The following is a 27,566-nucleotide window of genomic DNA, read 5'->3' as shown; positions in this document are numbered from 1 at the left end:
TTTAAAATGTAAAGATAGCTCCAGCCCAAGAAAAAACTAGACATAATTCTCTTTTATACTTTGCCAATGTACAGCAACTGTGCTGGATAAGGCAGGCTCAGTGGTGCTCAGGCATCAGACAGTGAAACCCACCGAATTATTAGCAGTAATTAAAGAAATACAGTGCAACAGATGTTCTGAATTTCTCCATTTAGAGGTGATGACATATCAGAATAATTCTCTCATACCTGATACTGATTTACTTCCGGATTTTGCTACATAGCTTTCCAGCAGTTTCCTCATAGACGGGTCTGCAGCTTCTTCTAATGCACACCTTCCCATCTCATTTTTTAATAAGGGATCAGCTCCATACCAAAGTAATAACTCTGCCATCTAGAAAAATAAGTTTTTCAGATTGTTTATTTTCTGACAGTATTTCCCATACTCTCTACTTTTACAGGTTTCTCTCCCTTGTACTAGACAACATGAGCAACTAAAACCAAATCTAAGGCCTATGACAAATAACTCCTCGTTATTCTAAATAATTTATCTGTCCTGGTTTGAGCCAGGACAGAGCCAATTTTCTTTTTAGAAATTTTATCTTTCATTGAAGTGTATTCTAAGTAACTTTATTTTCTGAAATTAACAGCATTTTTTTCAGTGTCTGCTTCTAGAACTGATAAAGCTCAGCCTTTATAGTTATTGCTGGAGAATGGTAAGCAGAACCAAGATCACTGTTTGGTTCTGCTACATTTCTTATGCACCAGAAACAAAAGTGAGGACAAGGGGTCACACCTGTGACCCTCCTGTGGAGAGAAAAGGACCAGACAGCTGACCCAAATTGACCAAATGAAGTATTCCATCCCACAGGCATCATATAAAGCTGAGGGATCACAAAAGTCAAGCTGTCTTTGTCCATGAACAGCATTCTGAGAGGACTCCACCTGTCCTTCTGTCTTTTATGCCAATCTGTGCATTTCTCAATCCATGTGTTCCTGCATCAAGTTCCTGTCTGCTGAGTTCAGGAGCCCAGTCTGGGACTTTTCCTGAAGCCTACCCTACAGCCTCAGTGGTGATGTGACTGTTAGTGGGAGGGGACCAGCATACTGGTTTTGCATATGTTTTTTTATATTTCATTATTTTCTTTTTCATAATGTTAATTTCATTAAAGCTGTTTAGTCTACCTTCCAACATTTAAGTCTCCCTTATTCTCCTTCCTTTCCCTTTACAGGAGGGGAGAGGAGTCAGTAAAAGCACCTGTCATTTGTTTAATTGCTGGCCCAGTGTTAAACTTGACAATATTCCAAGCATTCCCCTAGATGCATCATTATCCTATAGTCTTATTTTTTTTGTTTTCACGAATTTGTTTCAGATATTAACCTGATGCCATTAAGCAAAGTTGTCCCAAAACATACGGTAAGATTTGTCCCCCTACAACTTTTAATTGGTGGAAAATAACTGGTGGTTTTAGGGCACAAGTCAACTTATCTATTCAGGATATCTACTTTATAAGAAAATAAATTGAGCTATGGGTGTGTCTGTTGTGACTCTCTTGACTGTTAAGAGAAGTTTTGACTGCTACTTTAGATGTACAACATTCACCTGGTCAAATAAATGTTACTCAGATGGTTTTACTAACATTATGATTTCTGTACAAATATAACGCCTGATTCTATTGCTATCCAAGAAATTATCACATTAGCAAAATTTTCTATCTGCCTTTGCAGAACACGTTTTTAAGACACGGGAAATTTACATTCTGTGGGTAATCCAACAATCCTATTCCAGCACTAGTGTGGTTCTACTTGTACCCCTGCCTTCCTCTCTTCAGCATCTGCTATGATTTCAGACTGAGCTTGACCCACATCCTTCACACATTTGTTATAAGACCCTCATTCTTTCTAAACAGATTGCTACCAAGAAAATTGCTGGTGAAGTTTTCTCAATTCATACATTCTTCTAAAAACAGAGCAAATTAAGAGTCCAATCCACAGCAAAAACCCTCTTCAGCTTCACAAGTTGTCCCAAATCCACGGATTTTTTTCAACCAATAATGTTGAGAAGTCTTCTTCCTTAGTGACATCTTTAGCTTCACATCACAATTGTATGCTCTCCCCCTTAACTCCAGTATTAGAAAGTCTTTCACATACTTAACATTTTTATGAAATAAGAATTAATTTTGCCATATCGCAGGTGCAAAAAGGCATAAAGAAATCAAAACTGTGTTTCCAACTTACAATAATAACTTCACACAGAGAAGCTCTGTAGCTCTGATAGAAACAGCTCCAAATTCCAGAAGTCATATTACTGTATCACTATCACTATTTTGTTGCTAGTTAGAAGCAACAAAAATTAAGTCTGACAGACCCTGCAGGGATATGACTACACAGTGCCACTGTGTAGTACTGTTCCCTCTGGATATACCAGCTCACATAACTCTAAGCCAGCTGCTCTGGATGATGTTGGTATGCCCCAAGTGACCTAGCTGAGATTTGTGTTCTTCCAGTATCATTCAAATTGATGACTCCTAAATATTACTTGCAGAGATGCAGAGTCTTTCATGTATAACCATAGACTGTGGTGTCTTAGGTGCTTTCAGAGAACTCAGAAATATTTAATGAACCCACAGGAGTCTGTGAGAAACAAACTGAAAACCAAGCTTGCGGCTCTCAAGTCTCAGATAAAATTATTAACCAAAAGTTCACCCTCCCTTTTTGCTCCAAAGACACTTGGGGAGAAACAAATTAAGTCTATCTCAGCTGTGAAACAGAAAAGCAGCAAATGTTGAGGGACAAGATTTATTAAACCCCACAGAAAAAGAAAACTTAAAATCTTAGAAAACAATAAATATAAGGGAGCTTATGTGCATTTCTAGAGAAAGAAACAGCAAGCAGGTAAAAGGGGTGTGCAGAACTACTTAAACCCCGGCTAACCTATGAAAAGGCACAGGCAGAAGAAACCACTGCCAGATTGAAAGATGATCCAAAATTCATACATGAGCTTATGAAACCACAGCATTTGGCAACAAAACTTGTACTTAATTAATATTTACTATTCAGTTGACTTCCTGTTTAAGACCATACAAAATATACAGCTATGTCTACGTAACTATCCCTCCTACGTGTCAATACACACAAATGTCTATGCATGGCTGTGGCTCCACACCATATATGCATCACATCATGAAAAAAAGTCATTCAAACTCCAGAAAACTGCTTAGGTCATAAATTATTCTGCAAGGTGATTATAAAATAAGTGAAACCAGTAATAAACAGCAGCAATCTATTCCTCAGTACTTCAGCCATTGTCCCAAACAGTTAGAAGAACAATTAATTTCTGCTTTTGGACACATCTTGTAAAGTGTGGCATGGTTTGGACAGAAATTGGGCAGAAAAGACTTGCAAGTTCCTGAATTTACCCATAATATGAAAGAGCCAGCCACATGTACAAAGGTTATGTGACCTTCGGGACCCGACAACAATAATTTCTATTCCTAAACCATAATTTATATTTATTTGGAATATACCTCATAATGGCCTTCTTTAACTGAATATTGTAATGGTGTTATTTGTTCAATTCCCCTTGCATTAACATCAGCTCCCGCTTTCAAAAGGTCATTTGCTATGCCATAATATCCTTCCAGACTTGCTATATGTAGTGCAGTCCAGCCTATGAAAAAGAAAAAACATGTATTTCACATTCATTTATAAAAATGTATGTCAGTTTTAGGTTATTTATTTGATAAATATTTCAGAGAGAACACTGAAAAAGTAAAAATTAATGCACTGTACAAAAAGTTGAATTAAGAAATTTTTATGAAAAAGTCACAAAATACCTCATCCTTTTGACAACATTTGCACTTACTGAAGAACTAGATGCTATTATAAAAAAATTAGCTTTAGATGTTATAGTTCTGCTAAGAAGGAAGAGAACAAAAATTATTCTACCTACATTTCAGTCCTTTTTCCCACAGGTAAAATGTATACAATGTTTTAAGAACATGATAATTTCCATTACACTCTTAAATATGAAAGAAGGGAGAAATTAAAAACCTGGAGTCTTTATGGACAAACAAAAATGTTTTTTTTAAACTGTTGTCACAACTATCCAAGGATGGCTCACAGTTTCCAAAGAAAGCAATGAAAAATCTTTACTGAAATTCCATATCCCTTCCCAGCTACATGTTATAAACCAAGATAGGAGCTTCATGAGTCACAAATCTATTCCATTAAGGAGGCACTGAGGAAAAATAAAAGATGGAATGTAACTCTTTCAACTTGGTTTACATATCCTTGCCTGACCTCCTTAAACGTAGGGTGAGAAAAGTAATGGAAAAAGAGAGAGCATCTTCCTATCTCCCAGCTCTCAAACCAGAAGAGTATTTTGATGGACAGCCCTAGTTGTCAACCACCTCCCATTACTAGAAGGGTGTCTGGGCCTAATTCACATACTAAATATGTGAACGAATATGTGAATTAGGATTATTAAGACTGTTCTGCTCCCATTAAGTAAAATTATCTTCACTTCATGGGAAAGATAAACTCTTAAGGCTCTTTTATATACCACCCAACTCAGAATATTGTTTATTTGTATAGAACGGGGTTTATTATGAGTCCAGGATGTTGCAACAGTTTGTTCAAAAATTTTGTGCTATTAGGCTTTGTTCCTGAATGCAAAGTTTTGGCTACATTGCCTAATATTGGCAGTGCTTCAAGATTATGATTTTTAACAGTATAATCTGCAAAACATTTTACTTGCATTTTATAGAGCCCATGTCATTGAGAAGCTCTAGTAACTCCATATTCTGGAGCAGAAGCTTGAAAGAGGAGAATTTAAAAAAGATTCCTTTATTGGAAAGTACCTGTTTCTCCCTCAGTAAAAAGTATCAATACAGAGTATCATATATAAGCAGGGATAAGGTGAATTGCTTCAGTCAAAATGTTCACATCTGGCCATTGTTTGTCATTCTTTTTTTTCTTTTTTTTTAATTGGTGCCCAAGATGAACTGAAAATGCACAATAACAAGTACTTGCAACTCTACAAGATCAAAGCAGTGATAAATTTAAAAGCTTCCTTGAAGATGCAAGAGGTAAACTCAGAGTCCCTGAAAAATTACACTGGAAAATCTAAATCTCAAGTTGGCCACTTAAATGGACAAAAAAAAAACTTTAAAAAACATGTTGCTTATTTAATTAAAGAACTGTTTTGTAATAAGCATGCATTTTCTGCAAAATAAATTTTGTAATATACATAGGTCTATATATTTTCTCATGAACAATTATCAAATTAAACAGATAAAAAACTAATAATCCACTGACTAGTCACAAACCTACAATCTTGTCCACTCCACAAACTCCTAATATGCACTTTTACTAGTTATAGCTAGGTGTTTATTTTAAAAATAATATTTTAATACAACTGCAACTTACCAGCATAATCCTGAACATTTACGTTTCCAGTGACTTTTATTATGTACCGTACAAGGTCTACATTTTGATGAAAAGCAGCTCTATGCAGTAAGGTCTCACCATAAGCATTCCTCCTATTGATTGTTGAAAGCGAAATGGGGCAAGAAGGATTAACAGAATTCTTACAAAAGGCTTCTCTTCCTGAAAAATAATGTAAAAGATACAGAAAATAGAAAATAAGATATACAGAGAGATAGAAAAATATCTCTGCTCTTATTTTGGCTTCACTTTGCATTACAGCTAGTAAAAAGGCTTTGTGAAGAAAACACTCTCACTCAATCTAGTAGAAGTTAATATCTGAAAAAAAAAAATACCAATTAATTAATAATACCATTCAATAAAAGGTGGCATAGTGAATTCCACAACAAAACTCCAACTGAAATTCAACACACAGAAAATGACTTTGTAAAACTGTGTTTAGGCTTTGTCCTTTTTAATGACATTTTTGCAAAATGTGCACTGTTTCCCACTGGACGGGAATAGTTACTCTAGGCTACAATTCACTACAAGATGAAAATTTCAATAGCTAGTTGGTTATTCAATAATTTTTCTTTTCTTAAAAGCCAAATTTATCAGCAGTTCTTTTGTACTAATTTGTGTTTTAAATTCTCTGCCTGGCAAACCAGGAGTATTTACACTAGGTTAGTGATTGAGATTACCTCCCTCAGATTACCCTTCCCAACTCAGCCATCTCTGCAATGAGTGAAGGGCGAACAGCTTCTTGGGAATACAAGGTCTAATGTAAAAGATCCTATTTTTAATTTTTAGTTTATTATTTTACAAAAGAAATGCTATCTCCCATTCAGTTACAGTTCTCAACTTGGGTGAAATTATTTCCCATATGGAGATGGGCTGTTCTGTACTTTACTAGCGGTGCCAGTCCAGCATGCCTTCAGACTGTGGAAAAGAGGATTCTGGCTACTTCCTCTTCTGAAAAACTGGAAGGGAATTAAAAAGGGAGGAAGGAAAGGACAGGAGGATCACCTGCAGGAAAGCACAATGCATGGCCTAGGCCATTACTTGATCTACTAATGAAAAACCTTGAGACAGCAGGCTATACACACTGTTCCTCTCCACAAGCTGTAGCAGATGTGGCTCACTAGCCTGAGAACTCTAACTGAGTTAAGAGGAATAAGACAAAATACACAGTTCTGGAGCTACAACTCAAAGTGTGATGTCTCAGCTGTTTCATGCATGATGACACACTGTCAGCTCAGACTAACTCCCAACCTTCTTAAATTCTTGACTCTGTGTAGACTTTTAGAATCCAAAAGATACAGCTTTACCCAGGGCTTATCCCTCAGCTCAGCACACGCACAGTCCCTCTCCTCCACCTGTTTCAGCCTTGCAAGACCTGAATCATTTAAGATACTGCAGTCCCTAGTCAAAGCTGGTCTAAACTGGCTAAGCAGTTCAGGATGGATTAAATCACAGACAGAAAGAGGAGCAGTTTTATGTTACACTTGACCCAATTTAACTTGTTAATTCAAGAGGAGCTATTTCCTGTTGTCACCTCTACCTTGCCTTCCCTAGCACCTTCCTTGTGTTTGACCACCTGCAGAGCAAGTGATGCTTGCTGATCTAACCCAAAACTGTTGTGGGGCTGTTTTTTCAGTAAATTACCCAAGTAAGATGACTCGCAAACTCTTAATTGCTAGGTGTGATGCAAAAGGAAGGTAAACTTGCGAGACTGGATTCACATTAAGCTATCCCTACAAGCAGTGCAACTCCTGTTCTTTCGGAAATCATTCTGAAAAAACAACAGCTTGTTTTTTGAATGGAGACTAGTAAGTCAATTTTAAATAGATGAGCAGTTAGTCATGCAACTTGGTATCTCATGAAAACAGTGCTTCTACTGTGAGTAATTAAGACCCTTTAAAACACAAGAGTTGTTAATTGGAAGTAGAGTTATTAATGTTTTGTACGATCTATAATGTAGCTGTTACAGTTTGAATCCTTTCAAAGTTTGTAAGCTTTTCAAATTACTGTAGCTGCACAGGTAAATCCAGAGAATGCTTAACCACAAAAAAAGCCTTTTAAGACTCCAATCTTTAAGGTGATGGAGTGAGCACTTAAGTGAGGAAATTATGTATTCTCCTACACACTTCCATCACAAGGCAAAGAATTTCTCTGCATGCAACTTCAAAGGATGAAAAATAGCAACCTTTCTCTCTGACAAAGCACACTGCAAGGAAAAAAACTTCAAAGAGTGCTCTGTGCCTGAGGTAGTGAAGGCCCTATAATCGTATATTTAAAAACAGACAAGACAACAGCAGCAGGAATTCAGAACAGGATAAACAGTTCTGTATAGGTCAATTCCTGGGAATGGCACTGCCCTCAGAATAATGCTGCACACAGAATACTAGATTAGAGAAGGAGATATAAATGTCTATCAAGATCTACATTTTAATTCTGCATGTAAACTTTCTTCTGCTTTTCAGAATACACCTGGATTTCTTCATATTTAATGCTGTGATAACAACTGCATCCTAAAAAAATTCTCATTGCTAATATGTGAGGAAAATGATCAGTTATTTAATTTATTATAACAAATGTTATAATATTTTTAAAAGATATGCATGCCATAATATATTTGAAAAGTTATTAGTTATATTTGATTCATTACAGTTGTTCAAATTAAAAAAAATGCTGTATGATAAACATCAGAGATTATCTTACTCAGTTTGGTTTTGATTCTCTCGCTTCTTCTCTTCTCAGGCTTTTTGTCCTCCTTCAGAGCTGTTTCTTGGCATATGTTGGTTTTTAGATCCTCCTTGTCTTTAGAAGTAGATTTCTGAATTTTACTGACAAGAGATTTGCTTAGAATCAACAAAAATATTATCTTCTGTATATAAACTGATGTTTATAGTAGAGCTAAGAATGTAAATATCTTTAACAGCAAGTCTGTAAAAGCATGCAATTATATAGGCTAACTTAGGCAGTACTGAATAAAGGGTAAATCAGGAGATAAACGAACTTCCAGATGTTTAAACAAAAGATAAAACCTTTACTTTTTCATTCTTAAAAGTTACTGAGCTGAGGAATGAATACTCCATATGCACTGTATTTTTTTCATTAAATAAATAAACAAATGAGAATATTATGCATTATTTTGTCATACCCCAAATCTTTAGCTTTTCTTCTTGTTATAATGCCACTGTGCAACATCCCCTGCTGAGTCTCTTCCAGTATTTGCTGATGACTGGAAAAGTGATCTCTGTACTTTCCTGAAGACGTTTCTTTTAATTTCATCACTTCCCTTACTGCTTTTTGGGCAGTTTTTGCACTTGCTGCAGCCTCCACTGAATGTGAAATTCCCTCCCCAGCTTGCTTTTCACTAGAGTTGGCACCCCAGTATTCTGAAATTCCTTCTTTCTCTCTCTGCTGATCACCCACAGTCTGTGACCAAAAAAGAAACATTATGAAATTACATAGTAAGCACGCAGATAAAACAAAGGAGATATATAGATATATATGCACTCCAAGAACATTGTCTTATAATGTGAGCTCAGAAACAATGGAGGGGTTACTTACGTGTGTAACTTGAAGCCTACAGATATTACAGACAGGGGCTGCCATTAAGTAGGGCAGACACTCCTAAAGCAGTAATACACCACACCATGTGCTCCTGGCAGAATTAGCAAAGAGAATTAGGATACTCAGAATCACAACTTAATTAACAAATGTAGGCTGACTGACAGTAAACAAAAGTTGTTACTACCTGAAAGTTATTTGGTGAGACATACAACATGATGTAACAGATTCTTTCCAGTTTCCTATGGACATGAGTTCCTGTCCTAAAAAATCAAGTGATGTTTAAGATACCTTAAGCTAGCTCATCTTATTCCACTCTTGAACAAGCCTAGAAATGTGCACAAGATCAAGAACCATGTTTCATCTGAGGTTCAGTAACTCCCAGCTGAGAATTTATTTCTAAAACTGTATTATCAGCCCTGAGCTGCAGCCACCACAGACATGAGCCACTTCCCTTACCTTCAGCCTTACATAAGCCAGGCATCTAGGTGACACTAGGCATCCTCATTACCCCAACCACTGGTGAAGAGGAAAAGCAACTTTCAGAGATCAACCTTATCCTAAGTTATGCAGAGAGGAGCCTAAGTGACTGGTGTGTATCAGAGGCATATCTCCAAAAGGAAGGGAGAGAAATCCCACCCTAAAGATACTTCATCACATGGCAGTTAATTTCAGTTACTTGAGTTTATTCACTGTTTCAATCAATTAAGTATAACATGCTGCTGAGTATCACTCAGGCTGATGAAACCTGCATACTCATTAGCTTATTACACACTTGAGTAATCATAGAATCATTAAGGTTGGAAGGGACCTTAAAGGCCACCAAGTTCCAGCCCCCCTGCCATGAGCAGGGAACCCTATCACTAGACCAGGTTGCACAAAATCTCATCCAGCCTGGCCTTAAAAACCTCCAGGGATGGGGCATCAACAGCCTCCCTGGGCAACCCATTCCAGTTCCTCACCACCCTTAGAATGAAGAATTTCTTCCTAATATCTAACCTAAATCTCCCCTCTCTCAGTTTAAAACCATTATCCCTTGTTCTATCACTATCTTCACAGAATCTTAGGGGTTGGAAGGGACCTTGAAAGATCATCTAGCCCAACCCCCCTGCCAGAGCAGGGCCACCCAGAGCACATCACACAGGAACGTGTCCAGGCGGGTTTTGAATGTCTCCAGTGAGGGAGACTCCACAACCTCTCTGGGCAGCCTGTTCCAGTGCTGTCACTCTCACAGTAAAGAAGTTTTTTCTGATGTTTACATGGTTGCTGAAAGCTCTTAGGACACACCCGAAGCACACATATGTATGAATTGTTTCACAGTTGATGTGGCAGAAGTTGTTAGTCCTTTCTTGGGACAGATGGAAATGGAGGATTTGCAGGTTTATTTTTTGAAGTGACATATTTAGTGGAGAGGCTACTGAAGAGGTGAACCACATATAGTGGTCCCTGCAGATCAAGAGAAGATGCACATTAAGATGGAAGTTGGGGAAAACCAAGTATTTCAGTTTACAAGACTCTGTATGCAGTACTTTCCACTGCATCATGTCTGCTATGGCAGGAGGATTAGAGAAGACAAAAACATTCCACAGAGAAAAAACTCACTTGCTTTATAAGGGACCATGGATTAAAACAAATGGGCTATTCAGCATCCTGATTGCATGTGCAGGACAGTACAGGCTACCCTCTTTTGGGTACTTACTTCACCACAACTCTGAAGAAAGCAGGATGAGAATAGACAAAGGTGAACAATATATTCCTAAAACATGACTGAAAAAATAACTGGAATTTTTTCCTCATTAAATTGCCTCCGTACTTTCTGCCTTCAAGAACAGCAGACAGAAGCACCAAAAAAGCCCTAAAATCAGTTACTTATTGACAAGAGGTTATAGATTCCCCATTGCCATAGGACCTTGCTTCACTATCTTAACTGCAACATTGAGTAAATCTTTACACTAAGCTTCACACAGCTGTGCTACAAATTTCAGAAATCAACACTTCACTGAAAAAGCTTTCTAAGTTGCTATAGTTCTGAGACAATTAGCCTAGAGACCTTACAGCACCTTCAAATTGGCTACCCCTGTGGCACATCTTACTACATACTGTAATCCCGAGTTAATACTACCAGCAAAAGACAGAATTAACTCATAGTCTCTGGATGCTTTATGCCATTGTAGAGAAGCAAAGTGGCTGTAAAACCACCTTAAATAGGTAGTTATACATGGCTGATCTTTGATTTGCAGCTCGACATTATTCAAAGACAACACACAGCATAGAATGATTCCAGGTTTACAAGTGTCCTCTGCACTCTATAGCATAAAGATATTCTTCCTACGTGTCTTTCTCTCTCCCTTCCTATACCCTAAACAGGAAAAGACTATAGTATTGCTTTCCCTTCATGCTTTTCTCCAGATCTTTGCATTCATGTTGTTGAATGAAAATTACCAACTCCAGATCACCTTTACAGCACAGGACATAACACTGTGGAGAGAACAGCACAGGGTAAGAGAAGAAAACAGGAAGAAACTTCACTTCTTGTATCCATGCATTCTGGCTTTCACAGGGGAGGATGTCAGCACAATACTATGCCTCAGTTTTTAAAGGTAGTCTCACATAGGCAGAACTAAACAAAACTAACGCACTTCTGAATATACACATAAAAAATCCCTGTAATTAATCTTTCCGGTCTGCAGGAAAGACATTAGCTGTAATTTATTTTGTAATACTTGCAAAATGTTTGTATACTACAGCAGTGAGAACTAAGACAGTCTGGAGGAAAAACAAAACTGGATGAGGTAGAAACCTAGAGTTAATATTGACTGGTCTATGAGAGTGTGTTACAATGAAGTAACAAAATAGTGTTTTGGAACATTCCTTGGAATGTACATAGAAAAGGTACAAGTTTCTAAAACTCCCACACTGATTCTAAATGTCCTCATCAGTCACTGAATTAACTTTACTGCGATTTCCCATCCCAAAATGCTCAGCCACTTCCATAACATGGATACATGAACACAGAAAAACACTACTAGACATAAAACTAAAAAAATGTCAATGTATTAAACATGTAAATTATTCATGCCAGTTTAATTCTTTACTAAGACTCACATCTCCAAGTAATTTGGCTCTTCTATAAAACATTTTATGATAAACATAGCTTTTCAAATATTCATTAAACTGTGTATATACTTGCTCATTTGTTGTCTTCTGCAAGTCAGAACATGTTAAGGCTTTCATTTCTTCCACCTGAGCTGTAGCAAGCGGAGGGTCAATCACATCTGTTACTTGTGTAGAGTCACCATCAAACTGGGGAATACCGGCTTCTGAATGCAACTGCTCTCTCTCAGTGTCAAGCTGTCCCTCATTTGCCACTACAGGAGTGACAGGCTGTACTATAGATTCTGACAAGGCATCCAGAGCTGTCACAAGCTGTACTGGCCGGGCATTGCTGCTCTCATCTGCAGATGCATCAATGGAAAAGGCATAACCTGGACACTCTAACTTGTCAGCCAATGGGTTTATCATTTTAAGACTCTCAGGGTCACTGAAGGACCTCAACAAATCACTAATTTCAAATTCACCAGTCTCTTCCAGGAAAATCTTCCCCAGGGATGTCAGTGAAAGATCTGTACCATTATTAGAGGAATGTTCTTTCACTCTGTTATCTGTGTCAATTACGGCCATACAGGTTCTCTGGCAATCTTCTAAAACATGTGGAAATATATCTTGTGGTGTCTGGTCCTTTGGAACCACTATCATATCCTCTAGAAGAGCATCTAGACAGGGACTTACTTCTGGAATCAGATCTTCAGTACTTAATTTCTGCAAAATTTAAACATTAAAAGCAAAAAAAATTGTTTACAAAAAGAAAGGGAACAACTCCTTCTAAAAAGCATGTAATTAATACTCACTTTAGAAGTCATCCATATATATCTATTCTAATTTCTTAATTTGAATTTTTTTGCATTAACTACAAGACTTGAAGTCTTCCCTATGAACTCAAACAATTTCTTTACAAGGGGTTAGGCTGAGGTCTCAGTTTCAAAAGTAAAGCACTTTAGCCACTGACTTCCCTAGCAGTGAAAATCCAAAGAGAGTAAACCTGTTATAAAAGTCCAAGGTATTACACCATTCATTGCCAATGACCTGAGAGTGTTAACAGGCTTTAAAAGAAAGGCATTAAACACTTCTGTTACTCAAAAACAATGAAAGTGAATATATTCATAATAATATAAAAAGCATAGTTAGTCATACACAAGTTTTGATTGTGTATTTCTGTGGATCCCAAACAGATACAGTGCACTTGTGCCTCGTGAGTTACAGTTCAAAACTTTAGGAGTATGTTCGGAAGGCTGCACATTTGAGTTTCCCCACTGAGTACAGAACCACAAAACTCTTAACTGTTCTTGGAATACTGCTACTGTTTTTCTAAGAATTTTGAGTCATTTCCAATTGACACAACCACTTTTATATCAGTTAATAGGTTTTTCATTTAATTTCTTTCCTATCCCTGTTCCAAATGCTTCTGAAGGAGAAAATCAGATGCCTCAGCAGATCTAACACACAATTTTTCTGTGTAACATTTGTATACAATAGTGGTGTTGATCAGTAATACTGGATCTTAAGATATTATAATCTCTTACATTTTTAAACCCTTGCTGCCAGCAAGTGGCAATACTGGGCAGTGCAAGAACCCTTTTACCACTGGTAACATAATTTTGCTGACAGTCATAATAAAAACAGAAAGGGCTAAAATCTGAGAGCACTGACTCATGTTTAGTTTGTAAGTCATTAGAAATCCCTGATTTTTTGTTGAAAAAATATTATCCAGTGTGTTGCTTCCTGTCTTGTATGTGTGCAACTAATTGCTCCTGTTTAAGTACTGACTACTTTTTACTTTGCTGTATTGAATTAGTTTCTTTTAACACCACTTCTCTAATTCACGCAGGCTTGAAACAGTTGAGAAAAAACCCTACTGCCATAACTTTCTGTACTTCAATAACTCTGGCATAACCACCATGTTTGTATGTAATACATTTCCTAAGAAAAGGCTCGGTGCATTTTTTGAAGGGTAGGTAAAGCTTACATTTATGCTAATGGAGAAGAATTAGGTAGGCATAAATGATGAATTTTGCAAAATCCTAAAACCCCAAATGCCAGCTGAGATCCAACACTTAAATGTGACTGGTGTTCACAAGGCATCGATCCAACCACAGGTGCCTATACATCTTTAGCACTCATTTCTATTGGCAAAATACTGTGGGACTTGCTCTACAATTAATTAAAATCTGCCAAACATAATGGTCAAAACTTTCTCTCCTTAACACCCATCCTCAGCTGCCACTTAACCATAAAAGCCACCAGTGCCTACGGTTCCTACACCTTCAATTGTTTGTTAAAAAGGAGCAGGGCTGAGCCAGCTGGTAACTGAACCAAACAGGTTCTCTCTCCTGTGGACCCCAGTATGGGAAATATGGTCTGAAAACATTTAAGTCTCACTCTAATGAGGAGCAGGATTCCCTTTCAATCAGTGGCTCACCCATTAAGTATCACCACTCTGGTAAATGCAGTTTTAAGTCCATCCTCCATCAGAAGAGCTACATAAGAATGTCAAAGAGAAAAAGGCATCACTTTGGCATAAGGCTGTTGATTCATTTTAGGGTTTGAATGCCAACCACTTCATGGCACCTGCAAATCTCTCCCACTGAGCATGAGCATACTACTTCAAAAGCCTTGATTTAAATCCCACTATTATTCCCAGAAAAAATCCATATCGAAGTGTGCCCCTTAATCCAGCCACAAATCCTGCTGACCTTCTAGCATCAGCCCAGTATCTCGTCTCCCCATCTCACCCAGTAAGCACACACTGGGTAACAGCTGAGTATGGCCAGAGTCAAGTCCAGCCTCAGCTGATTCAGAACCTCACACCAGAGGAAGCAGGTGGACAGGTAAGTGAAATAGAGGTCTCATCTAAAAATACCCAGTTATTTTAACATGAATATGAATACTGTGTGCTAATGAATGCACTGCACCAAAGGCCAGTTAGTGAGCCAGGCTCAGCCGAGCCTTAGATGTTTACCTCCTTCAGTGCACTACAAGTGCACACTTAAACCTGGACTGCCCCGTGCAGCAGATGGCAATTCACTGACATCACCTTGGTGATCCTGATACGCATGGATTTATTTTTTTTCCATATGTTTGGGAACAATTCAAAAGTTAGAAAGAAATTAATAGTTATTTGGTGTCAGAGACTGATTTGCAAATATTACAAGATAAAACTAAACTAATACTGAAATATAAATAATAAAGGTAGAGTGAAAATGTTAAGTGTACTCCAGCATCTGCTAGCTCTGAGTCAAACAACAGCAGAGAAGCTCAGCCTTTCAATATAAACATGTAACAGAAAATCCATAAAAGAATTAAGGCTTCAGAAGGATGAAGACTACCAGCTTTTGTGAGAATGCTGAGCTGAAGGTTACTGCAATATGCAAGGGCAGGATGTGGATGCACAGAACAGCTGAGGTTGTAAGTGACCTCTTGTAAGTCCAAGTTTGCTGCTTAAGTCAATGCCACATGCAGCACATCACCCAAGATCACGTCCAGTCATGTGTGGAGTATCTCCACAGGCCTTCATTGCCTCTTGTCCCATTCAGTGGGCACTACTGAGAAGTCTGGCTCCTTCATCTTCACTTCTTTCTGTCAGGTGTTTATACACATTGTTAAGATCCCTCCAAGCCTTCTCTTCACCAGGTTGAACAGTTTTCAGCCTCTCAGCCTGTCCTCATATGAAAGATCATAGAATCATTAAATAGTTTTGGTTGGAAGGGACCTTTAAAGGTCATGTAGTCCAACCCATCAGCCACAGGCAGGGACATTTTCAACTATATCAGGTTGCTTAGAGCCCTGTCCAACCTGACCTTTAATGCTTCCAAGTACGAGCCACTTACCACCTCTCTAGGCAACCTATTCCAGTGTTTTACCACACTCATCATAAAAATATTCTGCCTTACATCCAGTCTGAATCTACCCTCTTTTAGTTTAAAACCATTACCTCTTGTCCTACTGCTACAGACCCAACTAGAAAGTCTATACTCATCTTTCTCTTAAGCCCCCTGTAAGTATTCAAAGACTGCGATAAGGTCTCCCCAGAGCCTTCTCTTCCCCAGGCTGAACAGCCCCAACACTTCATAGGAGAGCTGCACCAGCCCTCTGATCATCTTCATAGCCCTCTTCTGAACTTGCTCCAACAGATCCACATCTTTCCTGAAGACTCCAGAATTAGACACAGTACTCCAGGTGGGGGTCTCACATGAGGAGAGGCGAGGGGGAAAATCACCTCCCTCAACCTGCTGGCCACCCTTATTTTGATGCAGACCAGGATACAGTTGGCCTTCCTGGATGCAAGTGCACATTGCCAGGTCATGTCCAGCTTTTTTTTCATTCACAAGCTGAACAAATCCTTCTCAGTAGGGTTGTTTTCAATCCCTTCAGCCTGTAGTGATAGCAGGTGTTGCCGCAATCCAGGTGCAGGACCTTGCACTTGGGCCTTGCTGAACCTCATGGGCTAACTTCTTCAGCTTGCCCTGGTTCCTCCGTATGGTAGCTTGTCCCTCAGGGGTGTCAACCACTTAGCTTGGTGTCATCTGTAAACTTGCTGTGAGTGCACTTGATCCCACTGTCTATGTCACTGATTAAGACATTAAATAGTCCCAGTATGGACCCCCAGAGGGACACCACTTGCCACTCATCTCCATCTGGACATTGAGCCATTGACCACTACCCTCTAGGTGTGACCATTCAACCAATTCTTCATTCACTGAATAGTCCATTCAACAAATGCTTATCTCTTCAATTTAGAGAGAAGGATGTTGTGGGGGCCCAGGTCAAAGGCTTAAGAGAACCAGATGCACCAGTCCTTTAATTTTCTTTGTGGCTGGAGTCATGCCAGTGTGTCTCTGTCTTGTACTGAGGACCCAGAGCTGGCCTTACCAATTCTGAGTAAATTATCAACTCCTTTGCCTTGCTGGCAACACTATTCCTAATGTAGCCCAGAATATTTTTCTTCATCTTTGCTACAAGGTATATTACTGGCTCATGGCCAGATTATTGTCCACCATGATCCCCAGGTCCTTCTCTGCAGAGCTACTTTCCAGCAACTTGGTCCCCAGCATGTACTGGTACCTGAGGTTACTCCTTCCCAGATGCAGGACTTTGCATTTCCCCTTGTTGAACTTCATGAGATTCCTCTCTGACCAGTTCTGCAACCTGTCCAGATACCTCTGAATGGCAACACAACTATATATATATACTGGTGTATCAGTCACTCCTCCCATCTCTGAACTTGGTGAGGATGTGTTCTGTTCCATTTTCCAGGCCATTAATGAAGATGTTCAACACTACTGACCCCAGAAATCAGAGCTGCTACATCATAAAAGTAAAAAAAAAATAAAAATCCAGCAAGACTCATTTTATGGTATCAGGACTTCTATGTAGAGATTATATTAATTATTTAATTAACCCTGTTTTTTCAGGGATACACAAAACTAACATGCCCAGTGACTCACTGCTACTTGTCAAGGTTTCTGTCCTGCCTCTTCTTCAAATCAGTACATGGATGGCCACTGCTTCCTCTCACAAGAAGTCTTCCTGAAGCATTCAAGCCCTGCTGCTGCCAACATCAACCAATATGCAAAAAGAGTAATCCACTGCAGTGGTTAATGCTAGCCTTCTTGCTCCAGACTCCTAAAATATCCTCTCTGGAGCTATTCTTGATGCACTCAATCTACCTGTTTTCCAGAAGCTATTAATCACAGGCAATCTTTGTTTCAAGGTACTTCAATTTTGTTCTATTTAACTAATTCTGTACAATGAGAATCTTTCATTTAATAAACCTTCTATTATAGTTGTGCATTGGTAGTCGTATATTTTTCAAAAATAAAAAATGGGGGACTTAATTTTTTAATTTGTTCTGAGACAAGGGATATTTGACCATATAATAAATTGTATTTGCTACAAGAACAACTTGCTATATTGGTCTCAAATTTGTCTTTGATGAATTTTAGCAAGTACTGTCTTTTTCCCCAACATTAACCTTCATCAGGCTCCCTGAAAAAAAGGAAAGTAAAACTGATTTATATAGAATTCTGATTTTTTATTTATAGGTACAAATCTCTGGCACTAGATGGAACAGTCATAATGCTATGCATTAAGCAGGTTAATCCAGCAGACAATTATGCTACATATTGCTGTAAATTGCTCCACACTGAAACATCAGACTGGAAATACTGGAGCTGATATCCTGCTGTAAATTAATGCTATGTCTCCGTCTCCTAAGAAGCTGGAAATGGCAGCAAGCATTTAATGGATGTAGCAGGACACTCTACTTCAGTGGACCTACTTCTGTTTCCCTTTGTGATTCAATTTCCTTCTGTCTCAGTTTCACTGCCTGTCACCTGAAGTGGAAAGATTCCCATGGGAAAGGAAAGTGCATAGCCAACTCTGAACTGGTACAAATCTTGAAAGCACCAGAAGATAGCCAAGTTGATATCTGTGGCACCAGATATTCTCCTGTGTTGAAAAACACCCAGCTCAGCTTGGCTACAGCTGGGCCAAACAGAAACCAAGCAAGAATGGAGAGATAAACAAAAGAATATGGTTAATGAGGGATAAGGCTTTATTGATTTTTCCTTTGTTCTCTTTGCTTTTGTTCTCCAACAGAGGATTTTGCAGATATGCCTAAGCAGTTAATGACAGCAGCCAATCACTTTATTCTATAAAAGCTTAGTTCCATCTTTGATCACAGAAACTCCTGTAGACTCACCATCCTCATAGCAAAGAACTTCTTCCCAATATCCAATCTAAATCTACCCAGCTCTAGTTTAAGGCTATTGTCCCTTGTTCTATCATTACATGCCCTTGTGAAAAGTCCCTTCCCAGAGACTTCCTGTAGGCCCTCTTCAGGTAGAAGGCCACTATAAGGTCCCCCCAGAGCCTTCTCTTCTCCAGGCTGAACAACCTCAACTCTCTCAGCCTGTCTTCATGGGAGAGGTGCTCCAGCTCTCAGATAATTTTTGTGGCCCTTCTCTGGACTTGCTTGAACAAGTTCATGTCCTTCTTGTGATGAGGGCTCCAGGACTGGACACAATACTCCAGGTGGGGTCTCACAAGAGCAGAGGGGCAGAGTCACCTCCCTCGACCTGTTGGCCATGTTTATTTTGATGCAGTCCAAGATGCAACTGGCCCTCTGAGTTGTGAATGCACATTGTTTGTCCAACTTTTTGTTCACCAGTACCCCCATGTCCCTTTCCACAGGGCTGCTCTCTATCACATCATCCCCTAGCCTGTACTGATAGCGAGGACTGCCCTTATCCAGGTGCATGACCCTGCACTTGGCCCTGTTGAACCTCATGAGGTTCACATGGGTCCACTTCTCTAGCTCGGCCAGGTGCCTCAGGATGGTATCCTGTCCCTCACATGTGTTGACTGTGCCAGTCAGCTTGGTGTCACCTGCTTATTTGCTGAGGGTGCCCTTGATCCCACTGTCTGTATCATTGATGTAGATATTAAACTGCTCTAGTCCCAGTACGAACTGCTGAGGGATACCACCTGTCACTGGTCTCCACCTCACCTGGACACCGAGCCACTGACCACTACCCACTGCATGTGAACATCCAGCCAATTCCTTACCCATCCAACAGGCCACCCATCAAATCCATATCTTTCCAGCTTATAGACAGGGGTGTTTTGGGGTCAAAGTCCAGATAGATGACATGTACTGCTTTTCCCTTGTCCACTGATGTAGTCACTGCATTGTAGAAGGCTACTAGCTCAGTCAGGCAGGGCTTGCCTTTAGTAAAGCCATGATGGCTACCTCGAGTCACCTCCCTGTCCTCCATAAGCCTTGTCAGAGCTTCTAGGAGGATCTGTTCCATTATCTTCCCAGGCACAGAGGTGAGGCTGACAGGCTGGTAGTTCCTGGAGTCCATTTTCCAGTCACCAGAGACTTGTCCTGACTGCCATGACTTTTCAAATATCATGGAGAGTGGCTTGGCAACTACATCAGCCAATTCCCTCAGAATTCTGGGATGCATCTCACCAGGTCCCGTGGACTTATGTATGTTTGGGTTCTGCAGGCGATTACAAACTTTGTCGTCACCTACAGCAGGAGGGACTTCCTCCCTGTGGTCCCCATCCTGAGGTCCTTCAACTCAGGAGGTGTGACGAGACAGACAGCCAGTAATGACTGAGGCAAAAAAGTAATTGAGAACCTAAGCCTTCTACTCATCTGTTGTTACTAGTTTGCTGTCCTTGCTCACCAGAGGGGAGACACTTTCTTTGACCTTCCTCTTCTGATTGATATACCTGCAGAAGCCCTTTTTGTTATTCTTTGCACGCCTTCTCATGTTCAGCTCCAGCCGTGCCTTGGCTTTCCTGACCCCACACCTGCATGACTGGGGAGTGTCCCTGTGCTCTTCCCAAGATACCTGTCCCTGCTTGAACTGGCTGTGCAGTTACTTCTTGGCTTTTAGCTTAGCCAGCAGATCTTGACTCAGCCATGCTGGTCTCTTCCCTTCCTGACTTGATTTCTTGCACCTGGGGAAAACTTTCTGATGCAGAAACAGCCAACAGAGCAGATTTCAACGACAGTTTCTTTGTCCAGCCTACGCAGACCTGAAAGCAGTTAACTGTTCAGGGATGAACTGAGACTAGAAACAATAAATAAAGTACAAGGAGGGCACTGTGCCTCAGAGGGGCAGCAGAAGGAGATAATTATGTAGAGGTACCAGAGCAGACCCAAGTAACATTGTGATTGCAGACAACAGCACACAGATAGATGAATCAGAGGCAAATGCCAAGAACTTCCTGAAGAAAAGCTGCCAGTGGTGCTTGGACTTGACTAACTGCAAACCAAGAATGGGGGGAGTTGAGGAAAAGTTGAGAAGGCAAGAGAAGGAATCAAGGGAACATTTGACCACTGAATGTTTGTATCAGTGGTTGGAGAACCTTCAGCTCTTGCTCAAGGTATTTCTGGGTTGTGTGTTTCTCATGGATATATTACTGAAATTTTGCTACTGTTTTTTCTGTAAGTTGTCAGGGAATTCCTTCTTCCCTCCAAGGTTTTCTTTCTTTGATGTGCAAAAGCAGTGCTTGCAAGTGGAAAATTACTAAAATAATCAGTATTACTTGTGAGCTACACTTGTAGTATTTGGACTGCATTAAGGCTATTTAAATTAGTGTTGATACAGTACCCATCTTTCCACTTGCCTTCAGTTGTGCATGTTCACATCTTTTCTTGCACTGCATTGCCACTTACCTTCTGGGGAGCTGGACTGAAAAGATAACCTGGCTGAAAAGTAAGACAACTGAAAAAATTTAACAGTGTCTGACAGTTGTTCCTCAGAACTCACTTCATGCTGTGGGTCAAACAAAGGAAGCAGCAGAAATGCATGTCAAAGAAAACAGGCAGTACCTTGCAACACCCAAGCAGACAGGGTCCCACCAGAGTGGAATCATCCCTGCTTCAGTATGACTGAGAAAAGAGCTGACAAGTGGGGGAAAAGGTAGCTTCAAAACTTATTATCTCACTTTTACACCATGAGCAGTGAAACCTGCCACTCATGAGCAGCTTTGGGATCACCAAATGATGTGTCCAAGAAACTGGTGCTACATTTTTTTGCTCACAAATTATTGTTCCCAAACAGGACAGCTACAGATAACTGGTTCCTCCTCAAAGACCTTCCTATTGCCTCTACCATAACTTTAACTGGTGGAAAACATGCTTTAAGCTAAACATAAGTCGTCTTTATTATAAGTCAGCTTAAGTAATAGCCTTTATAGATTCTGTGTCATGGTAATTGTCATTCCTACTTCATTATTATTGTTAAGCTTCTTCCCTTCTTCTTGTGCCCTGCAAACTTAATACTTGCAGTTACTATCCAAAAAGCAGAAAATAAAGGTTAGCTTTTAAGTTTGTTTCACCTAAAGTGTTCAGCGTCAGCTGCTACAGCTATGTGTCTGCTCTTTAGAAGAAAAGAACTAGGTGGTTTTTTTCATTAAAATATCATCTAATGCTTATTAAATTATTTTAATATATACATCCAGTTGTAGAAATGTACTAACCTTTTCTTCTGAATCTTTCTGAAATCCATTCAATTTGATATCTAAATTTAGGAGAGCAAACAAACATTTCAGTTGTACTACCATTGAATTCCACTTCTGAAAGTTCTTATCATCTACAATTAAAAGGCCTCACTTCCTGATTAAGGCTGAAGTTTCAAACCTTAAAAATTACTGTAGCTGTGTTCCCTAAGTGGAACTAACAATAAGGTTTCGAGTTAGGCTCTGTTAGTCACTAAACTGTATTTCAAGGCTATTTTGTCACATTTCTTCACTGTGTTTTAGAGGCCTGTGTTTCCAAAGGCTATCAGCAGGGGAAATGCCACCTATTCCACAGGATGAGACCCTATTCCCTTCCCTCTGTAATTACAATGCAATTAGACAACATAGCTAAAACAATCTCTTAATTTACTGCCTCTGAAAAGAGCTGGTCACAACCCTCCTGCTTCCATCACCAAGTCTTGACATTTATCTGACTGCCTGAGAATTTCCTAGTAAGAAATTAAAAGAATTATTTTCTATTGGGGTAGCAAAAATTAGCTCCAACAAGGAGACAGCAAAACAGATGAGGCAGTCCCACACTGCTGCGAGTAAAGAGAAACAGGAACGCAAAGGAAGTAGCAGCAGGTAACAGACAGATCTGGGGAATGACCAATAGCATTCTGGATTCTCCTTTCTTACTTCGTTCATTCTTGGATATGTTAGTAAGAACACAGGAACCTTCAAGGACTATGGTACAATGACTGATACATCCACATGGTACTTCAGTACCATGTAACTTCAGTAACTTTCGTCAGAAAATTCCACATCAATGAAATAATTTTAAGCTGTAAGTATACCACTGGCTGGGAAAAACAGTTACTTCTTCACACAATCCTAACAGAATACTTGCAAAAACATAACTTGTAGCCCAAGACAACTATGAAAACTAAACAACTCTTATAAAGGCCACATATAGTCTTATCTAAATAAACCTACATGGATTCTCAGGTTCAGCTTCTCAAGTAATTTTGCCACAGCTACAGCAACTTTCAGCTTTGTAAGAAATGCAACCTACCTACAGAAGTATTTTGTTGTTCCTCTACTGCAACATCTGGCAAAAAAACAGGCTCAGAAGTATTTACAGTAAGTGATGGACAGTTTATCCAACCCCTGGAATTAAATAACACAATAAAAAGTTATTATTCAGAAACAACTATAATCTGCTCATCTTAAGAAAATTTCTGCTGCATTTTGGGTTTATTACAATTATTTGTGGAAAACACTGCAGTTATTTTAGAGACATACTTCTCTTTTTTATGTGCATGTAGTAACTAAGACTTCCAGATTTCCTAAGTGGAGCTAGGTATGTTTGTACTTTCATTCTCCAAGTGAAAAATGGTCTTTCCTATTTTTTATTACTTCTTTCTGTATTTCTATTATAAATCCATCTCCTACTGAAATCCCTCTGCAGCTTCTAAACATAAAAGGCTTAATATTATTTATTACATATTTTTGTTTGTCTAGTGGTTTTCCCAGAGGATTTTATGTCACTCCTGTTGCTTATGCCCTTATACCATTAAAGGTAGTATCATAGATAAAAACAAATATATAGTTTTATCCACACTGGACACAGATTACCTCTGTCATAAATACAGATCCTTCACTAAGCAAACAAGAAAACCGCTTCACAACAGAACATGGAGAAATCAAGTAACACACAAATGGAGGTAAACAATTGTTCTATTGCAGTATGCCTGACTAGAATTCCTGTGTGAAGTATTATACTTACTGCAGCAGAGACTGAGACTGGTCAGATGCAAATGCCTCTTCAGGTAACTGAATGAAAAAAACGTAATTTAATGAGTTCGTAAACAAAATACTTCATTACTTATCTTCTCAGCTTTACTATGTGCTTACCTTCTTTCTGTAACTGAGTTGGGAAATAAAATTTTTAGCTAGTATCTTTACAATATAAATAAATAGATACAAAAGCCATTCCACTGATTAATTATTTTTTGTGCTATTTGAGAAAAATAAATACAATTAAATCAAGACTATGGAAGACAATGCTTACCCATAAGAAAAACATACCTATTCAAGTTAATGTATTATTGCTTTAAATTTCAGGTGTTTTAATATATCAAAAGACCAAAACACAAAGTATTTTTATTTCTACTTCTGGTTTTAGTATTTTTTCCTGACAATTCTCTCTTTTAATTAAATGCTGCTGCAGATACTGTGAGTTTAGTGCACAACTCTCCACATCCCTAGAAAAGGCAGAAGTAAGGAACTTAGCTGACAAGACCTACACATCAGCAAGCTCTAAATAGCAGAGCTGCAACATGCAGACACAGGAAAAAGTGCATGTGGGTAAGGACAGAGATAGTGTCACAGCAGGAGCCAGACTCCAGCTTCTTAGTAAAAGGAGCCTGGATTAATTTTTTGCGCCTCTGACTGTATGCAGGGGAGAGATTCCCTCTAGCATGGAAAAGGGAGCCTTCATGTAAAGTCTAAGGCAACCCAGGAACGATTAAGATAGGCAGGTGAACTTCAGAATAGTTCTCTTCCAGACAAGCAGAAAACTGGGTAGTACTAGTGGGCTACCAGCATACTGGCTGCAATTTTAAACAAATCATTGACATCCTGCAGAGTATGTCAATGTCGTACATTCACAAGACTAGGAAAACCCTGGGAAAGAACACCTTGGTGTGAACACCAAATGGTGACTTAGTTGCCTTGCACAAGCTATTAGCAACACAGTACAAACACCCATTTCAGCAACGACCTGAAGAGCAGAAGTGGAGAGCGCCCAGTAGGAAAGTAGGAAAGACTGCTTAAAGGCTCCCTGGCAGACAACAGATTCTTTAGAAACAGTGTGTGCAACAATTATTGACTCATGTCGTTCTAAATATGGCAATGGGATAGCTAGCACGAAGTTACTGACTTTGCTAAATACACCCTTTGTAACAATCAGCCTGGGTATTTACACAGAACAGTACTCAGACACCAAGCACTGTCAGGAGGATAGCAGAACTACTAAACCTCTTTGACTGGCTGACATTGCTTAGATAGATGCTTAAAGCTCAATGAGCTACCATAGTATTTCAGACAGATGAGCTATTTTGGCTGTTAAAAATTAGGTTTTAACTAAAATCAGTGTATTGCTCATTTGTTGAGAGGGGTTCTCAAATCATAAAAGTTACACAAATAGGTTTTGTGGCCACTGACTGCAAATACCAGAAGAAGCCTGGGAAAAACCTTTTGTCCAATTCTTCTGCTTTTGGTAAGGAAATTCCTGCACAACTCAACTGATTTTTCTCATTTGAGCACTTATTACTAAAGTCAGCTGAGGGGACTCCGGATGTGTTCCAAAAAAGACTAATGTTTAGAAGTTGTAAATACCACCTAATAACTTTAGCTGCACTTCAACAAACTAGGAAAGGGGGGAAAAAAAAAGCCTAAAAAAGGCAAAAGCACAAACTTACAATCATGAGGCCTGCCTGAACAAGCCATGGAATAGGGTGTTAATAGATAATGGAAACAACTTGATTTGTCAGTTGGAAAGAACCTGAACCCTACAAAACCCCAGCAGAAGAAAACTCCTATTTACACAGCAGAATCAAAGTTAGGACTGCATATCCCATGCCTCCTTCCAACCCAGCTGAAGTACAAAGAAAGCCAGGACTCTGGTACAACTGGAACAGATGCTACATTCCCTGAAAAAAGTCACAACCATTGTGCTGCATGACTCTCAAATCACATTCCATCAAGATTCTGTATTCACATAAGATCATTTCTGACAACACAGTAGAAAGAAAGCTCCTGAGTAAGCATGTTCCATATTCCCTCTTTCCTTAGAAAACTGTAATAAATTTCAGCCAAGACAACCCTGGGATATGCAAGCAGCAAAATAAAGTTGTGCAGAAAAGCCTCTAAAATAACAGGATCTTTTTCATTTTGTTCACCTCTTCCCCACTGTCAATTAAGACAAATTTATTTGCAGTTCTGTGATGCTCTGTAAAAACATTCACTTCAATAGAAGGAGTGTCTTTATTTCAATATAGTTTTTGTCATCTCAGAAGCAGTTCAGTTTTTTTAAAAAGAACAATGCACCATCTTACACTGGAACAAGGATGCATAGATAGGGGTCTTTAGTGAATCCACAGCACTCATGAGAGTGTTGACAGTTACAGGTTTTTACAAAACCTCAGTTAAAGAGCAGAAATGTGTCTTGTTTCTAATTGTTTTGTGAGCATGTCATATGTAGGTGAACAGCTGATTGCTCAACTGAATGGAAGTTTATGGGCCAACTACTAACTGTGGCAAATATATTAAAAGGTAGGCTAACTAGTAAATTAGAGAACGCGTTATTATCCACCGAGTAAAATCATTACCCCATCATCATGCAAGCGTTTTGTATTGCACTTCAGATTATTATCTTGTTTTTTAAAGAAACAATTGTCCAATCTTTGGATCACAGCTGATCTCATAATGAGTAACCAAGGGTGCATTCTGGCATGGTCAACCCAGATGATTTATCTATCAGCTCCTGAATGGAATGTACTAAAAAGTTTGTGCTTCTTAACTTCATCATCTCTGCCTTGGGCTCATTCCTCAAATTTCAAAAGCTTATACCCTCACGAAATACCATGGAGGAGACTTTGGTACATTCCTGGAGAGAATGTGATACACACGTGACAACTGTCTTGCCATAAAATTAATTTCAGCTGCAGACCATCAGGATCTTTTGCACAATTAGTTTATTAATAATTAATAGTTAGGTATGCCTAGCAGGAGACGTATCATTCTATACTTACTGGATTTATCTCGTTTTTTTTCCTAGTATATGTGTGATCACTAAATTTCGGTACAAAACAGATTTCTGGAGACTGAGTTTCTAGAAAAAAAAGACACAAACAAAACAACAGAAGAAAAATACAGTCATTAAAAGAAGTCTTGATTGCCTTAATTTCTACGTAACTTTCTGTAACTCCATAAATTTCTACATAAATTTCTCCATAGCTCAGTCATTGCGGAATATATTTATTAAAGCTTCTGATATGCAACAGACTTCAGTGGTTAAATAGACTCGCCAGATCTTGAAACTACAAAACTACAATACAGGAGAGGTTAGAAATCAATAAAAACAGGTAAGGGGGTGGAATTTATTTCATTTAGTGTTCTGGAGCCCTCCCTGAGTTCATATTGGAGATTAATTCTTTCCGGTTATTTTTTAAACTAACAACTGCAATTTTGGTAAGCTGCCTGATCCATTTGGCGAATAAATACTTATTCTCCTATGTGGAATACTTTCTTTAATGTCTATTCAATGGAAAAACTCTCTGGAAAAAAATAAAAATAAAAAATAGAAACCCTTAAGGTTGAAGACCTAGGTTCCAAAACTAAAATGCTGTTACTGACTTTAATAAAATATCAAATTAATCTTTATGTTGTGTATCTCATCATTAAATTGTACAAGTATGCACAAAT

The 27,566-nt window shown here is 38.9% G+C and overlaps 1 protein-coding gene across 1 annotated transcript in view; it reads right to left on the bottom strand.

The window, feature by feature from the left end:
* ANKRD31 (ankyrin repeat domain 31) overlaps positions 1 to 27,566 on the bottom strand; it is a 67,911-nt gene that overhangs the window by 38,226 nt on the left and 2,119 nt on the right. Inside the window, exons 3-12 of the mRNA XM_051642894.1 lie at positions 26,894 to 26,973; positions 23,866 to 23,912; positions 23,152 to 23,246; positions 22,098 to 22,138; positions 12,168 to 12,800; positions 8,569 to 8,846; positions 8,127 to 8,251; positions 5,409 to 5,588; positions 3,506 to 3,648; positions 228 to 372 (exon numbers count right to left, since the gene is read on the bottom strand). Of these exons, the coding sequence (XP_051498854.1) occupies positions 228 to 372; positions 3,506 to 3,648; positions 5,409 to 5,588; positions 8,127 to 8,251; positions 8,569 to 8,846; positions 12,168 to 12,800; positions 22,098 to 22,138; positions 23,152 to 23,246; positions 23,866 to 23,912; positions 26,894 to 26,973 (1,767 nt within the window). The remainder of the gene's footprint in view (positions 1 to 227; positions 373 to 3,505; positions 3,649 to 5,408; positions 5,589 to 8,126; positions 8,252 to 8,568; positions 8,847 to 12,167; positions 12,801 to 22,097; positions 22,139 to 23,151; positions 23,247 to 23,865; positions 23,913 to 26,893; positions 26,974 to 27,566) is intronic.

Source organism: Apus apus, chromosome Z (assembly GCF_020740795.1).
Source record: "Apus apus isolate bApuApu2 chromosome Z, bApuApu2.pri.cur, whole genome shotgun sequence".
NCBI classification, from domain to species: domain Eukaryota; kingdom Metazoa; phylum Chordata; class Aves; order Apodiformes; family Apodidae; genus Apus; species Apus apus.
The sequence above is the reverse complement of the archived record's forward strand: the minus strand, read 5'-3'. Positions and strand labels throughout refer to the sequence as shown.